The sequence below is a fragment of the Eucalyptus grandis genome, chromosome 6 (assembly GCF_016545825.1).
Source record: "Eucalyptus grandis isolate ANBG69807.140 chromosome 6, ASM1654582v1, whole genome shotgun sequence".
Classification (NCBI taxonomy): domain Eukaryota; kingdom Viridiplantae; phylum Streptophyta; class Magnoliopsida; order Myrtales; family Myrtaceae; genus Eucalyptus; species Eucalyptus grandis.
In genome coordinates, this window is record NC_052617.1 from 9685608 (window position 1) to 9703604 (window position 17997).

The following is a 17997-nucleotide window of genomic DNA, read 5'->3' on the forward strand; positions in this document are numbered from 1 at the left end:
TTTTCATGCTCCTCCGTCCCTTTTCTTCTTGGGCCTCTAGCCTCTCAAAAATCGGATAATGCGAGGAGAAGAAGATCGTTTCGAATTTTTCCCTTTTCCTTTTTAATTTTTTATCTTAAATATTTTTTACCAGGGCAGCCCGAAAAAAAAAAAGAAATAGGGAGATTGTCCTGAATTTGCTTTGTCCAAATTAGTGGATATGCCAATTTGGACGGGTGCCTCCTGCTTATCGTTTCCCCCTTTCTCGATTCTTCCTCTCCATCCCCCGCCAAAAAATGGGAACAAAAACCGCTTTGGCGGGGCCCACCCCCAGCGCCACCGAATCTGGGGCGGGATCCGCCAGCCCCCTCCGCTCCGCTTTGGCGGTGCGTCGTCGTTACGCGTTACGCGCGATCGTCACAGATGTCCGCCCTGGCACCCCGCATCGCGCGATCGTCGCCGTCTACCTAATACGGGGAGAACCCATCTGGACCGTCCAAAGGCTTTTTCCTTCGAAGGCACGGCATTTCGCGTGGGGGCCCCTCCACCCCCGTTCAATTCGTGTGGCTGATAGATATCGAATCGCCTCCAACGGCTATATATATCCCCTCTCCTGCACTGGGAGTTTCTCACCGATTTCCAGAGTAATCGCTTGCGATCTCGTGATCAGCTTTTCTTCCGGTGAGCCTCCGGTCCCTGCCTCTAGCCTTTCCTCTTTTTCCTCTGTAGTCATAGGGATTTCTTGGATCTCTGTTCTTTTGTCAAAGTGGGTCTTTCTTCTGGGGTTAGCTTTTTTTTTCTTTTCCCTGTTCGCGATCATGGGGGATGGATTAGTGAAGGATTGCGTATGTGCTTGTCGTGGAGAAGTATGGATCATCTGAAGTTGTAGCTTTAGGCTTGACCCTTTTCCGGTTGCCGCTGTGCCGATCTATGTTCGATCTCTTATCTTTTGTGGGATGCTTTGCTCTTGTTCTTTCTTCTTGATTCTTGGTTCCTGTTAGGAATTGGTTCTGGTGGACGTATGCTCTTGATCGAGCTTGCTGGGAAAGAACCCTGTTCTTAAAGTAGTAGTAGCTGGAGAGATTGGGATCCCCGTAGGGTGATCTGTTATTATCTTCATATGTTTTTGTTCTTTGCCACAAGCTCGCTGTCTTGATTGTCAAGAAGCCGTTTCTTTGCCATGGTTGGATTGGAATTATGTACAGCTTTGCCATGTTGTGGGTATTTGTCTGCTAGTTCATTAAATCTGATTGAATTAATTTTCCTCTTTTTCCTCTGTGGTCATAGGGGTTTCTTGGATCCCTGTTCTTATGTCAAAGTTGGTCTTTCTTCTGGGGTTAGCTTCTTCTTCTTTTTTCTTTCTCTGTTCGCGATCATGGCGGATGGATTAGGGAAGGATTGCGTATGTACTTGTCGTGGAGAAGTACGGGTCATCTGAAGTTGTAGCGCTAGGCTTGACCTTTTTTTGGTCGCTGCTCTTCTGATCTATGTTCGATCTCTTATCTTTCGTGGGATGCTTTGCTCTTGTTATCGCTTCTTGATTCTTGGCCCCTGTTAGGAATTGGTTTTGCTGGACGTGTGCTCTTGGTCGAGCTTGCTGGGAAAGAACCCTGTTCTTGATTTAAATAAAGTTGTAGCTGGAGAGATTGGGATCCCTCTAGGGTTTGAAGTGGTTTTGATTAGGCTATGTTTATGATCTGTTATTATCTTCGTATGTTCTTGTTCTTTGGCCACAAGCTCGCTGGATCATGTTAAATTGGTTCTTTCTTGATTGTCAAGAAGCCGTTTCTTTGCCATGGTTGGATCGGGATTATGTACAGCTTCCCATGTCCTAAGTTCTTACTATTGAATTGTGGGTATTCGTCTGCTAGTTCATTAAATCTGATTGAGTTAATTTTATACGATCTTTTGGCTGTTTAATGGCTTGATCTGGATTATATCGTTGGCTTGATGAATTTATATTTTTCGCTGGTAGTTGTTTAACAGCGAAGTATTCTTGATTTGCAGCAGCGAAAGAGCACCCCAGCGTCCTCTTCGTCGGTTCTAGAAGTTCAAACCCAGCAAATTACATGGTTGAAGGAGATTTCGAGCTTCCAACTGCTTTTGACCCATTCGCTGAGGGCAAAGATTCAGGTGCCCCAGGGGCAAAAGAGTATGTGCACATCCGTATCCAGCAAAGGAATGGAAAGAAAAGCCTGACCACCGTGCAGGGGCTGAAGAAAGATTACAGCTACGAGAAGATCCTCAAGGATCTGAAAAAGGAGTTCTGCTGTAATGGGAATGTTGTCCAGGACAAGGAACTCGGCAAAATCATCCAACTGCAAGGCGATCAGCGCAAGAACGTGTCCCAGTTCCTGGTCCATAATAACATCGTGAAGAAAGACCAGATCAAGATCCATGGCTTCTGAAGGGAGCCGTCGTTGGGTTTCATGATCGGTGATTGTGTCGTGTGCCTACTACTATAGCCTATAGCTTGGCTTTTATGTGGGGTCTGGAGATTCCCTCAATAATCTGGTGGCTCTGACTGCTGGAGACGTTTCTAGGTTGTGTTTTTATTCCTGTCGGTCCTCTTTGATGCTCTTAAGACTTGTAAACTTATATGGGTCGTTGCCTTCCTTTGTGGAAAATGGGATTCGGAAGTTTCGATGTTGACGTGATAACTTCTCGTGTTGATACCTTTTGTCTAATTTCCAAAGCATGGTGCGATTTCAAAGATGGCGGCGGTAAATGAATGGTGGATTGGTTTAACTAAGGTTATTGTCTTCATCCAACAAGCTAACTGCGATGTAACCTTGGTTGAAGCATGATAGGAATATAATTTGGTTACATAGGAACGAAATCTATACATGAATTGGCAGTTAGGGAAATATCTGTCACTGCGGCATGTTTCGTTACTTCTCCAATTCCTACGCGGCTTTGAGATCTTGGAAAACGAGGAATTTCTCAATTTTACATAGGGACTGATGCATCATCATGCGTTCCTAGAAAATAGAATATGGCAGCCTGTCATCGGCTTCATTTATGGAGGCCGTGATGGGGACAGTCACTACTTGAAGGGGAACCCCACAAGTGTTGACGACAATCTCAGCCAAAATAATCCTTGCCGTGGTTTCCTCATGAGCTCGATTTTCGCTGTCGATTGGATTGGCCTCGTCGTGAAGTTGATGTTTCCGAACGAGTGGCTGCTGGAGTGGGCCCACTTCATGCTTGACGACACCAAGGATTTTGGCCACATGCTGGTCGAATTGTACCCTCTATATACGAACCAATTTGTCTTCCGAGATAGGATTAGAAAATTTTGGGGAAATTGCTTGATTTTCCCGAATTAAGATTTAAAGATTTTGGAGAAATAGCTTGATTTGTCTAAATTAAGGTTTATTTATGGGGAAAAAATGTTAAATGGCATTTATGACTGTTAATGCTGACTTAGAGCTTTGACAAGTCATGTTACCACATTAAATTTTCGTAATACCAAATTGGTCATGGTACTTAAGTGATCCTTTTTAAGAAAACGATACTTAACTAATCTGATGAAAAATTTTGACGCCAAGAAATTTATTGCATTTCTAACATCATTTTCCCAACTTGAACCGTCAACCAGAATAGAAATGCAAGCAAAGTCAACCTTCCGCAGGAATTCTGAATTAGGAAGGCACAAACCAGAGGGTATTATTGACATAGTTTACAAAGAAAGTACTTTCAGGGAGGCTGCATATGCCACTGAACAGACATTCTGAATTAGGAAGGCACAAACCAAATGGTATAAACATAGTTTACAAAGAAGGTACTTTGAGGGAGGCTGTATTTTCACAAGACGTCTACCCTCACAAGGAACTTCAAGAACTCGACAGTACAAAAATGAACCATGGGGAAGGCCCAAAAAGAAAGCCATAAGTTACATGCCTCTTTTGGCATCTCAAAATAAAGAAAAAAGAAAAAGAAGAGGAAATCTCAAAGCGTTATCAACTTTGGCGGTCAAGTATGTAGAAGGAAAACAGCTTTCGCGTTTAGAGTGCTTTGCTTCAATTTACACAATCTCTAGTCGTGGCAAGAAGAGCTTCCCTAATTGTTGGTTGGTGCCTAGAAGAGTTTCCCCTGGTGTTGGTTGCCACTTCTCATCATTGCGCAGAACTCCTGATAGTCAATCCTGCCATCCTGCCAGCACAGAAGAAAACATATAAGCTCACGATGCTGAACAGAGCGCAGTTGCTTTTGTGGGACCTCTGTAGTTTCCAATTTGATCATCAGTGAAAATATGGTTTTGATAGGAACAGCTTTCTAAACTATTGGAAAATGATGATACCACTTCCAATGTCTTCCTTTGGAAAAAGGAAAACTAGAATCAACGAAGATTTCTTTGGTTTCACTGAGCATAATCCTTAATCAGGAACAAAGCGATGAAAGGACACAAAATGTGCAGAGTAAAGATGATACGCCCAACAGCTTTCCACAGAAAAGAAAGGATAAAATTAAAAATGTGAATTCTCACAGAAGTTCTAGAGGAAATCATAAACCAGAAAACCCTTTTCGAAACAAAAGCACCTGCAACTTCATAGGAAATTAAACTCACATTGTCTGTGTCAACTTCGGCTATAATATCTCTAATGGTTTCTTCATCTCCCATTCCATATCCTCGCAGGGCAGTCTCAATTTCATCCATTGTGATGAACCTGTGAAAATCAATAAAAAAAAAAAAAAATCATTTGTGTCAGCAGTCGTCTTTACCCTCAACACAGAGAAGGAAGACCTTCAAACATCATATAGAATCTGATGCATGAAAATGCCTTTGATAAATCATGGGTATAGTCAAGTAAATCAAATCTATTTTCCATATTCAGTAAATCAGGAGAGATGGACCTCGAAATTCAGAGTGAAAAGTCCTGATTCTTAAGCAGTTTATAAAACATGGGAAGGAAACACCTACCCACTGTTATCCTTATCAAAATGCTGGAAGGCTTTGTAAAGATGTTCATCTGTCTCTAGCTTGTGTCTATGCATTGTAGCCGTTATGAACTCAATGTAGTCAATACTTCCATTTCCATCCACATCAGCCTGCAATACAGAATAAGGATATCAGTCACACCAATTCGAATCCCTCACGCCAAAAAAAAAAAATCAGGTTGAATAAGTGGGGGCACTCCATGATATATCTTACTGCTTCCATCAGCTGCTTCACTTCTGCCTCTGTGAGCTTCGATCCAAGCCGAGCTAATCCTGTCTTCAGCTCCTCATAGGTGATCGTTCCACTCTTGTCAGTATCCATATTCGCAAACATTGCTTTTAACCCCTGAATATCTTCTTCAGAAAGATTTTCAGCAATTACCTATTTTCATTTTACAATAGCAAAGGTATTAGCATGAAATGATTGCCTAGTCAATCTCTGTTCTATATAAAGACTTGGAAATAGCATTTGGAACTAGACATAGTGTCAATCAATTAGCAAATGTAAACAATTTGAATTCAGAGATATAGGAAACACCCCCATCCAGAAACAACCCTTCAGTTACCCTTGTCTACTCTTTCCGCAAATACAAATAGGGACAAAAAGAATAAGACGCGATCCAATAATTGCAGGGACTAACCTTCAATGCAAGTCTCTTCAACTTGTTCATTGCTCTGAATTGCTTCATTCTTGAAAGGACAGCATTGTCTATTGGCTTGTCTGATGCATCTCCACCTTCCTTAATCCAATGATGCTCTGCATGGGACAAAAATATCATGTGGTTGATCAGAAGAGAATATAAGCTCCCAATGTACCAGCAAGTTGGACTATATCTAGATAAATAACATGCCAGAAGAAGACTTCTACTTTCATTGTTAAGTAAAAAAAATAAAAATTAATGGTCATAAACTCAAGCTTAGATAAAAGAGCTCACACTTCTCGTACTCTGTATTTGCAAAACAATTATATCCCTAATACAGTAGCATGAAGGCTTCCAAGTCAAAAGGATTCCAACAAAATTGACTGACATTAAACATTTCTAAGAGCATGTGTCTTGTAAGGAGGAAGTATAAATCACCTAAAACCTGGGCAGAAGTAATCCTTTTCTTGGGGTCCTTCGTCAACATTTTCTTGACCAGGTCTTTAGCACTAGGGGATATACTTGGCCATGGTTTACTTTCAAAATCAATATCTCCTTGCAGTATCGCGTCAAATATGCCCTTCTCAGTTTCTGCAATGGCACACTTGTTAGACACTACCCATGCCAAAATCATGCACCGCTTCATTGTTGGCATAGTTCTGAAGAGATGATTGAACTACATGCTCCAAAGAGCGTGAAGAATTATGTAAGGATACAAAGTTAAAAGAGAAGGATATAGGCCTTACCAGCCCAAAATGGAGGGACGCCACTAAGTAGGATGTAAAGTATGACTCCTGCACTCCAAATGTCAATTTCCTTCCCATACTTGCGCCGCAAAACCTCAGGAGCGACATAGTAAGCGCTCCCGACAATATCCCGGTAGTCCTTGCCTGGAAAACAGCGTAAAAGGTAAGCAATGGAAACTGTCAAAAAAGCTATGTGCATAACAATGCTCAAGTAATGTCCACTTGACGACTTCTAAAATCTAGGAGCTATAACAGAAGGCAAAGCTGAGCCTAACTGCAAAAGTTACTTTTATCAGCAACCGGCAACAATACATCTCAGTTATACAGTGCATCAATTTTCACTTGCAAACAGCAACTGCCTTTGAAGCATCTACCATTGTACAAGAGACATCAGGGACCTGCCACATTCTTTTGATGGAAATAAACAACACAAGTTCGTGCCAAATACTGCTCTTCTTAGAAAATTATGCAGCAACTCAGCATCTAACCTCCTAAAAGAGATGGATACAATGTATATTAATTCACAACCTCATGATCAGAGCAAATTCACTCCCAGTTAACAAATTTGCCAAAACTTAACCATAGCCAAAGAATAAAATATATATACGTATGAATTATCAGCTAATTGCTCTACCATTCGCATGTCATGATCTTACACACACTCAAGACACCCTGAAAAACAGACTTGCACCATTCTACCATTTCCTCACCGTCGGTTCTAAGAAGGAAAACATCTTAGAATTGACAAAAGACAACGGCTTCTTTCCCAAAAAGCCAGAGCTGAAGGTTCAATATATCCTCAAATTGCAAACAATTTACCATTCACTTCCAAAAGTGAAAGCTGGTCCGTTTCATTTCATAGTGCCAGTAATGAACCAACCAAACAGGAAAAAAATTGTTAGTGAAAATTAGAATATTCACCTTCTTCGATGAACACGGACAAGCCGAAATCTGTAGCCTTCAAGGGGGCATTCTCATCCTTGCTAGCCAACAAGAAGTTCTCAGGCTTGAGATCCCTATGCATAACACCCATGAAATGGCAGGCATGAACAACATTGACAATCGCCCTACAGATTGTAGCCGCGGCTCTCTCAGTGTAGTGCCCCTTTGCGATGATCCTATCGAAAAGCTCGCCACCGGCACAGAGCTCCATCACGAGGTGGACCGCTTGCTTGTCCTCATAAGCGCCCTTGAACTCCACTATATTGGGCTGGCCACTCAAATGCTGCATGATGTGAATCTCCCTCTTCATGTCCTCCTTATCATTCTTGGTCACGAGCTTCCTCTTCGAAATGGACTTACAAGCATATTGCCTACCAGTGGAAATCTCAGTGCAGAGGTAAGTGACACCAAACTGACCTCTACCCAGTTCTTTCCCAAGCGTGTAGTGGGACTTGACTTCTTCATAGGGCTTGCCCAGGATTGTGTCCACCTTCTGGACTGGCCTGGGGCTTGGGCTTGAGGCCGGGACCGAGGTCTTGAAGGCGGCTTGCTGGGGTTGATAATGATTCGAAGAAGGCTTGTGCTGCGGAACCACGATGGCTTGTTGTTGTTGTTGGTGGTGTCGCTGATGATGGTGTTCGTGGGGTCTCTGGTAATTCTCACCCGCAGATCTGTACCCATTTTGCTGCGGCTCTGGAGCTTTGTCCTTAGTGAAACAACAACCCATGTCTTTATTTCTCTCCGGAAATAACAAACAACGATCAGGATCGGAGGAAAGATCGGATTCGAGGCTCAAGAATTGCTGCAGAATGAACTGAGATTCGAGGGAAACAGATGGAGAGAAAGTCTTTGACTCTTCTTCACTCGGGAGCCTATGGATGATGATGAATCACGGGTCGGTGATTACACGAGGAAAGAACGGACGATCCGGTAGATGAACTGAGATTCGGGAGAGAACAAGGCGGAGGCTGGCGACAAAATAAGGCAGCTTTGGATCGTGATTTGGGTGATTTCTGAGGAAAACGTGTGCCAGAATTGAGAGAAAAAAAAAAAGGCGAACTTGCGATCGGAAGAAAACAGCTGCTTCGTTACAAGCGCTGTTTAAAGCGAGAATCGGTCAACTCTGCAATTAAGTCGAGACATTGACTTTGCCTTTGACTAGCATAACGTGATACATACTACAGCTAGACATAATGTTTTAGCCAAAAAAAAATAAAAATACAGCTAAACATAATTTCTCTAGCACCACCACCAAAGTGGTAGCCAAGCCATAAAAAGAGATCACCCGCCTTCCACCATATCACAAGCTTAATTGATGGCGTGATGCAGTATTTTCGTAATTGTATTGTTTATCTACAACGTATATATGGAAGTGATTTTATGACTATTGATATATATAGGTATGATGATGAATTCATTACTTTCGAATCTTTCCGTCTTGAGTGAGGTTAAATTATTATGATATGATTCGTATATTCCATGATGGGTACAAGACTCTTATGATAATACTGAATGGGAGTTGTTGACAGCATTGGTTGTCTCTTTACCACTTTACTTATTAAAATAGCAAAAGGAAAAAAATCACTTAGATTAATTTCGGAAATTGCTCCTCGGCGAATGAGCGAAGGGCTTATTTAACTTTAATGCACGTGACTAAGAGGACTCAGCGTCAAGAAGATTAATCGAGCGATAAGACGCTCAAATCGCTTTTGAAAAGTTGGGAAGCTTGGCATGTCGCATGATTGATCTCAAAGGAGAAGACAATTTCGTATTCTCAAAGCAAAGAATCCTGCCACCCGTGAGCGTCGGGATGCACGAACCAACGCCACATCGCGTCCTCCCAGTATTTTTTTATTAGTATTCCCCCCCTCCCCTCGATGCGTGGGCGGCCGATTAATCGAAAGAACTACTTGGAGAAAGGATAAGGTTTGGTGGAGGAGGGGGGGGAGGAAAGAACTTGTCGAGTTCTTCTCTTGGTCATAATGACTTGCGAAGTTTCCTAAAGTCTACATCGTTCGGGAAATTTCACCAGCGGAAGGAGCTCTCCCCCATTTCCATCCTCTTTGCATAATTATACCCAGTCGTTTTCCCCTTTGGCTGGCGGCTTGATCATTCCACGAAATTGACCTCGGCAGTACATTGCCAATTCCGCGACCCAACTTCCGTCCTTCACTTTCGCTTGAAACCCATTCTTCAGACTCAACGCTGACTGTGCACTAGAGACTCGAATAGGGATTTGATTCGATCGTTTCGACAAAGCAAATTTTATTCCAAGTCGTGTGTGTTGGAACGGCCAATGAGCGTAGAAATGGAATCCGGAATAAAAGCAATAGACCAATTCAATGATGTACATTCTGTTGAGACAGCAACGTGCTTTACAATAACGAAGAAAAGCTCCCCATCTTTTTTTCTCTTCCTTTTCTCTGCCGAAGGCAAGGAGTACCTGCTAACCGTGCTTTGGACCAATACGGATTACATTAATTATTTCACATAAGGTACTAAGGTTCGAGCGGGTCCCGCAACATGGTCGACTGCGTCCGCATTATGCACGAGCAGAGCTTTATTTAATCAGCGCCAGGAAAAGGACCTCGTGAATGACGTGGCTTCTGAGGTTCGGACCGGGGACGGAGGAGGCGATGCAAACCGCGTGGATGACACGAGTAAAATGCGTCAGCGGGGCTGGATGTGCCGGTCGGGGAGGGGAGGGAGAGGTTGGCTTGGTCAAAAGGTCTCTTTTGAAACCGTCTCGGTGTTTACGCGGTTGTCTCCAATTGAGTCGTGAGCGCACGTGAATCTTGCGGTCAGGTCGGGGTCGTGTCGGATCGTGTCGTGATGTGTGGCCCAAGAAATTCATGCCTTAGAATCGATTTCTGAATGGTTAAACAACGTAAAATGTACGACCATTGAGAATAATTTTATTTTTCTTCTCCTATCAATGTATTTTATACCAACCGTCGATGAAATTTAAGGGTAACACATGTTGGCTCCCGGATCTCGACATTACACGACATCTCATAAATATTTATGTTATTAAATCATTAATTTTCAGTTAATTTTTTCATTAGCACGCGTGATGCACTCGGTTCTCAAAAGGTGAAAATATCTGGCCTCTTTTTTCTTTTTGAAGAAACCGTCTATTTCCCCTCAATTGACGTGGGAAATAAAAAATATAGAAATTGAGAGAAGATTAAATTAATTAAAATACTAATAAATATTTGCTGACTTTTGATAAATATAACCACTTTGATGAAACTAAAGAAGATATTCTACGAAGAAATAAAAAATAAAACTAAAATTAGACAACGTTAGGGGAAGAGGAAGACTTATAATTAATGAGATTACAAGTGGGAGAAGCTATCTTTTATCTTACCGTGATCTCGTTGATCGGAGATCGGCTACAAAATCGGAGTACAGGCACCCCAGTTCAAGGGGTATAATTGTTTAAAAAAACTATTCCAGTTTATGGGATTTATTACCATAAGCAAACGGCCAAATCGAGCCTAATCCATGTCCAAATCATCCTGACACGTTTATCTGATTTTTTTGGTTTATGAAATCTCCCTACCGAGTAAGTTTTATTTTTATGGACTCATTAAACACCATCCCGCATCTAAAATGGTTTATATCACGAGTTGCTTCCACGAGGTTTTGAATCAAAGACACCATATTTGTTATGAATAAATTGAACGCAATCACAAAAAAGTGAATCATTGATTATACTTATTAATCCACAAGTTTTCAAATAGAGTACTTCTATAGCAGAATCCAACATATAAATGTGCACAGACAATGACATTAAATGAAATTCCAAGTAGTTAAGATAAACTATGGATTTTCGCATGTCATAATGAATAACATTCGATGGTGAAGTTGATTTTGGGGTTTGAGATTCAAAACTGGAAAGGAAATTCATAAAAATAATTTGTCCTAAAAAAAATTGTGGGCATAATTTTTACTTGAGCAAAAGAAAAGTATTATGAAGATGATTTACTAGTGAATGTAAATATTTGAAATATGTCACACCATTTATAAAGTCTTAATATTTGTAATGTTTTTTCCCAACAAAGTAGGACACCCTTTACTTCGGTTTTGGGCCGTGTGAAACTAACCCAAACTCATTAGAGCTCTTCTGTCGGGTCAAATTAGTAGGCTCAATGATGCGCGGAAGATGAAAGCCCAGTTGTCCCCTAGGCATAGTTGGGCCACGAAGTTGGACTGTTATATGGCTATGGACAGTTTTGTATACTAGGAAAACTATATGTTAAATCGTGGCATACCCGCAATTTATACTAGCCACGCTTTTTATATGTTATGAGCGGAACAGAATCACTTAATTAAATGAGTATACAGTGTCACATAAACTATAAGCTGCCAGAGGATTCTTTTTATACTAGCAACGCTTTTTATATGTTATGACAATTACGACAAAAATACGATCCTTTTTATTTCTCTATTATATACTTCTTTTCTTTTTTTATGACATTTTTATACTTTGATTATTATTGATATTGAATGTCTGGGAATTTCAAAGTAAGTATATATTTTTGGTTTATAAATTTTGAAGGTGAACAAGCTTTCTTTTGGATGATCATAAGGAGATTGATGCGTAGAAAGAGTTGGTCTAATAGTCATCACTTGTTCAATTTATTTTCTTTTTCTTCTAGCTTTGGCCAAATCAGAAGTCCCTCTAATCATCACTTTCCTCGACGTTTCTCTTGTTGCAAGTGAAATCTTCAACCGAAGACTCAATAGTCAATCTCGAGGAATATATCTTGAGAGGTAAGGACGGTATTAAATTCAAGAAATATAATTGCCAGATGTAATAGATGTATTAGATTACTCTAGATAATTATACCAATTTCGTGATTTTTTCCAAAATTTGAACATCTTGATATAGTTGGGAGGGGGGCTAAACCGAAACATGTGGATGAAACCATCCTTCTACAGGGGGTGGAGCTTTCCCACGATGATCACGAACGTGCTTACGACTTTCCAAATCAGCCATAAGTGATTAGGGTCGGCGTGGAGCTAGGCACGATTTCATCTCAACGAGAGTTGCTTCACTTACTTCATAGCCTCTTCTTTGGCTTTGGTTGATAGTAAAATGTCTTTTTTGGTCTTTGTTGTGGCAAAAGAGAGGAAATACGGGTGCCAATTATAATCTTTTTGGGTCAAACACTCATGATGGATACGGACTTGAGATTCTTCAATGAAGTTTCTTTTTATGATATTTTTTATAAGATGCAAAAATCGAGTATGTTGGATGGAAAAGTTATGCCCGACCAAATATTTGGAAAAATATGTGTACAAAGCACATGAATATAATTTTTCAATTTGAAGAGTCGAAAACATTGAGTGGCGTGGATAAAAACTTGTGCCCAACGAAAGTTTTGCCAAATTTATGTGAAGAAAAACACATTAATATGATTTTTCAAAAGAAAAATTCAATTTGATGAATTGAAAACATCAAGTTAAGGGTTTTTCATAAATGCAAAAATTGAATCAATGGGATGTAAAAAAGAAAATTATAGCCGGTCTAAGCTTAGGTGGGGTTGTGTCATTGGGTGAGGGAGGATAGGTTTTTACCAACGCCAAAAGTAGAAGAATATGTTTAAGGCGTGAATTATTCTTCGTGCGACTGTTTTGATTAATCTAGGATAATCTAGTAATTTCATTTATTTTTCTTTCCATTTTTGTTGGTGATTTATTTATCTAACAAACAGGGTCCCAATAATACATATTATATGAAAATAAACTATTGTTATGATTTAAAAATACGAAACAAATAATTAAAAAAATACATCATGACTCAAGAATTTAACCGTTTCTCATTTAATTCAGTCACTATCACAACATTCATCAACACGTCATGCAATCTTTTTTTTCCTTAATAATTCGCTAATAACACTGTGTCAAATGCTTTCCATCACATTTTGAACCTATCATCTCCTCTAAATAATGTAGCACCTGAATATGTCTAGTGTTGATTAAAAAGAAACCTAATTTGTAAACCTTTATAAATATAATTATAATTTTATAGTAAATAAGGTAGCTGAAATTTAAAAATTTATTATACTAATCTAAGACTTGTTAATGAATTACATCACTTGCGCATGAAATGCATTCCTTGAATCAACACTGTATCTCTATTGTACATTGAATAATCATGAGAAAGGAAAAATAATTGATGAATTTCATTAATTAGCAAGTTGGCTTTAGTAGATGGGGCTGAAGCAACCACTCTGCATACCGTGTGAAAGAGTCATTCGAGTAGACACGTCAGCTGGTGGAGGTTTTGAGTTCGTTCAAAATGGTCGTGTTCCTGTTTTATGCTTCATTAGCAAACTATAAAATAAACTACAAACTAACACACATTTTATTGAAGAAAAAAATTTATTTAAAAGGGCTCTATGACATGATAATGAATATTTCATACATATGATGTTAGAGGTTCATAAAAGATTTATATATATGATACACTTTTTTGACAAATAAATGACATTACAGGATCAATAAAAAAAACATTACTAAAGAATTATGGATCATCTCAAGATAAATGAGTTTTATAAAATCAATAAATAATTATTTAAATAAAAGAGCCCATCATTGGAATTATATCACACGATTGTGGATATGTCGTGAAAAAATGACTAACAATATTTTCCGCTACAACTCTAATGAGTCCATGCATAATCAGAGATAAATCTTATTGCTTTGCAATTTGGATATTTTTTCAAAGATGAATAACATATAGATACATAATATAGGAAATATTTCCATAAATAAATGATTACATATGACATGACAGTCCATATTTGACAAACAAATGCCAGTATTCAAGTATGAAATGAATTCTAAAATTTTGAGAAATGCTTCATGAAATGAATAGCAAAAGCTATATTTATTTATTTGTGAAGCTAGTTTATGAAATTCATTATATGAAAGGTTGATGTTTGGATTTATGAAACCAATTTATGATTTTATGATATGAATTCTAGATTGGTTTTGTGGATAATGGGAGGATGATGATTGGATACTCATTATTACTATGAACCTAGTTAGGGATATTTGGGTATGCGTATTGGTTCTAGATATGCTTCTGGGCCAAGTCACTAACTAACGATAGGTGGAGATGTTGCCAAGAAAGGAATCTTAGTTGCATTATCACCAAGAGTTGTGTTGTAACCATGATTGATTTTTTAGCATGAAATTAATCAACGGATTGGACCATTAATTTGTGATGCAATGTTAATTTAAACGAGCATTTGATACGTGTAAAGTTTTCTTGAGACGATATAACTCATTTTGATATTGTATGTGTATTATGTACTAGATTTGGGATATGGGAGTTATGGCACCGTTTTATAAATATGCATAACGAATGCTTAATCTCCTTACAAAAGATATGTACCAGTAGATGAAGAATTTTTGGTAGTTGGATCGTGGGTGTGAATTTGGATAGTTGGCTATACTTAAAATGATATTTGTTTTAGTTTAGTCGTTAGTTTGTCGAAATATGTACATAGTGTTTGGTAGAATTTGGAACTCTTATTCTGTAAGTAACTCCCTATTTCATGGATATAAAGTTTGTGTCGATTTGAGTTTGAGTTTGCGTACTTCGAGTGGAAAAACGGTTGTGTTATTCCCTTATTCTTTGTTGGAGTTGGGGTGTGACAAGATGAATTTAGTTTAAGATACAACATTGCAAAAGATCACAGCCACAGTCTACCTAAATAACAGTATGCTCGAATACATAATGTTTTTTAAGAAATCCAAAATGTTTATCTATTTATGAATTCCGATGAATATCCTAGATCTAATTGTCTCTAATTCTGCCTCATTAATCATGTCATAAATGTTATATTCAACTTGCACGAAAGCATTGCTAGGTTAATGTCCCTTCAAATAATACTAGCTAGTGGAATTCATGTATATGATGAGGCAAGTTGGCTTTCAAGCTCACCCAGAAGCGGCGGTACACATTATGTGAAGATAGCATCTATTGCTCTGGTCCTCATATATATCCTATGCGCACTTGTGGAATGGATGAGGAGACAGGATCTTATGCAAGAAAGACTAGACAATTATAGTACAGCTTAAAAGCGTCCCATCCTTGGTAACACTGTCGAGAAATCTCAGCTCCATACCGTGCATTAATGTCTCGTCAAAACATGAGGCAGCCGATTGCATTAATTGAACAAGCCATTCTGGAGACTCGGAGAGACATCCACGAAGCACCACGCCCACAAAATACCATTTCGACTATGCTTTTCTTCCTTCTTTTTTCCACCAATAGTGCATGGGGGTCGAAGGGCCGGCATGGATCACTTTCTACTTCTCTATTTTCCGCTTCTTTGCTTTTCCAATGACAATTATGCTTCGATTTGTGCTGATATTGAAGACGTGAAATCTTCGAAAAAAATAGAATTATTTAAATTTGAAATTTGTTTTTTTAGTACATTCGGAGTATGTATATTTTCAGTTTCTGAATTTTGAATGGAAAAGTCGAAAGGAAACATACGGAAACAGACCCGAGCTCTCTTTTGGGTGATCAGAAGGAGATTGACGGCGACGCGAAGAGGAGTAGGTCTAATAGTCATCACATCGTCTATTTAATTTTTTTTCTTATCTTAGCAAATTATAATATCAAGTTGTTAATTGCATCTCATATGAAGAAACGATAGTCAATCTCGTCTTTGATAAGAAAATGATCCATTTCGGGAATAGAAATTTTATTCAATTATCAAATACCTTTAAATGCTCAAAAACTATTTTTAGGAATATAAATAATAATAAAATTATTTCTAAAAAAAACTATTTTCCAAAACAAATACGTTACCATAGACACCATAAATGATTAACATGTGAAAGAATTCAGCTAGCTAGATATAGATACATGTAACCCGCACACTAATGACTGCAGTTTTCTTTTACACATCCAGTAATCTACACGGTTATCTAACGCTAGTAATTATAATCCTCTCTCACGTGTAAACAACATAATATGATAGATCAAATTCGAGGAGAACAAGATAGATCTTAAAAACCAAATTTATAAGCGTGGTAACCTTAGGTGCAAAAGCATAGAAAGTTAAGCTGGTGGTGGGCATCGTAGCGCATCACGGGTAATTAATGCACAATGCTCCACAGCAATTCGCAATCAAGCAAGTACGTATGTGCACGGGTGAAGGAGGATTGTCCAAGTACGCAAGACGAGCATCGAGAAAATCAAACGGCTTCAATTAATGACTGCTTCGTCAAGTAGACCCGGCTTACGTATCCAGCCCACAGAGAAAGCTCGGAACCACCATCGCAGCCCCTGGTTTCCAGCAATTCTCCTTGAATACGCTTACCTCTTGGACCTACCACATCCCTCGATCCACCTTTTGTACCATGATTTCCAATTATATGTCACTTGAATTCGGTCTGCCTGCATTAATGGCGTCGAAATTTCCCTTTATAGGATCCGTTCACGGATCGAGCTGTGTCTCTCAGTCACTATGAATACTAGATGAGATTAGACATCATGGTTAAGTGCTTCATTTGTGTCTCGTCAGATTGGAAGTGCACCTATGATGGGTGGTGGACACTGAAATGCTGTGGCTCAAATGCGGATGCCAGATTGAATGGACCAAACTTGGACAACGGTACATCCACCAATTAAGCTATGCAGTTGTCTATACATATAAGTGGATGAAACTCGCAAGCACGCATGAGATTTGACTCACGTGGCACGCTTGACATGGCTTGGCAATTTGCTTTGCTTGACAAGTCAGTGCACCAAACTCATACATTCGTGTATACACAAATTAAGCTATATACAACTATATGCAATTATCTATATATATAAAAGTGGATAAAACTCGCAAGCACGCATGAGGTTTGAGTCACGTGGCATGTTTGGCACGAGTTTTGCTTGGCAATTTGCTTTTGCTTGACAAGTCCGTGAATCTGTCCTCATCCTAATGCATTACGATGGAAGATGAATAAAGACAAAAAAAAAGATTGAGGCATAAAAGAGGAAGATCAAGGCAAAAGATTCTGTCTAGCCTTCGCATATCCAATGTTTTGACGGTCGAGATTACCATGAGCTGATCTCCTGGGACAGCTAATTTCTGTAAGGCTGAGTCGTGTTTGCTTTAGGCGCGAATAATTCCAATATAAAATTCACAAAAAGAAAGATGACATGAAGAAACTTTAGAGTAGAATTAGCAACAACATATATATCTGCCTTACAAAATTTTAGAGATAAATAAATAAATAAATAAATAAACTCATAGAGGCAGATAATTAAGTCTCTATAATGCCTTTTTATAGGAGAAAGAGTGCAGACAAAATAAATCTATTGGAAATTCCTCCTTCCTCCTCCTCCTGCTCCTCCTCCTCCTCCTCCTGGACACAATAACTAGTATGTATCCAACATATTGTGCAATTTTATGTCTCGTTTTTTTTCTAATAGGTGAATTAAATGTGCATGATAGGATTTTGATCCACTTTAAATAAAACTCCACGTAGACTCTAATGGAGAATTTGATTGACGTGAATATTTATTTCGTTATAATTTTATTTTCTTACAAAAATTCATATTGTAAACCAACATTCAAGATAATATAACTAGTATAAGTTTAGATCTGACGAGTATGAAACTACTTTTCGTGTACCTTTCGTTTCTGCTTTTGGCTAACATGAAGCTTTGAATTCGTGTCCTCTAAAAATAAATAGATTTCATTAATATAGGGTCAGCTTCT

At 38.9% G+C, this 17997-nt stretch overlaps 2 protein-coding genes across 3 annotated transcripts; one reads left to right on the plus strand and one right to left on the minus strand.

Annotated features, from left to right (window-relative positions):
• Positions 1-502: 502 nt before the first annotated feature.
• Positions 503-2639, plus strand: LOC104448234 (protein translation factor SUI1 homolog 1). 2 transcript variants are annotated; one of them, XM_010062043.2, is made up of 2 exons: positions 503-660; positions 1987-2639. In XM_010062043.2, the coding sequence occupies exon 2, from the start codon at positions 2049-2051 to the stop codon at positions 2385-2387; it is 339 nt and encodes a 112-aa protein (XP_010060345.1). In that variant the 5' UTR covers positions 503-660; positions 1987-2048; the 3' UTR covers positions 2388-2639. The 2 variants fall into 2 exon arrangements, with proteins under 2 accessions (XP_010060345.1, XP_018731948.1); XM_018876403.2 differs by having other exon boundaries at positions 518-660; positions 1990-2639.
• Positions 2640-3623: 984 nt separating this feature from the next.
• On the minus strand, positions 3624-7976 carry LOC104448267 (calcium-dependent protein kinase 2). Its single transcript, XM_010062078.3, has 8 exons — positions 7229-7976; positions 6308-6451; positions 6000-6152; positions 5562-5677; positions 5135-5302; positions 4904-5031; positions 4550-4649; positions 3624-4134 (listed from the first exon to the last, which is right to left on the minus strand). Exons 1-8 carry the CDS (start codon positions 7974-7976, stop codon positions 4060-4062), a joined length of 1632 nt encoding a protein of 543 aa, XP_010060380.2. The 3' UTR covers positions 3624-4059.
• Between the last annotated feature and the right edge of the window lie 10021 nt (positions 7977-17997).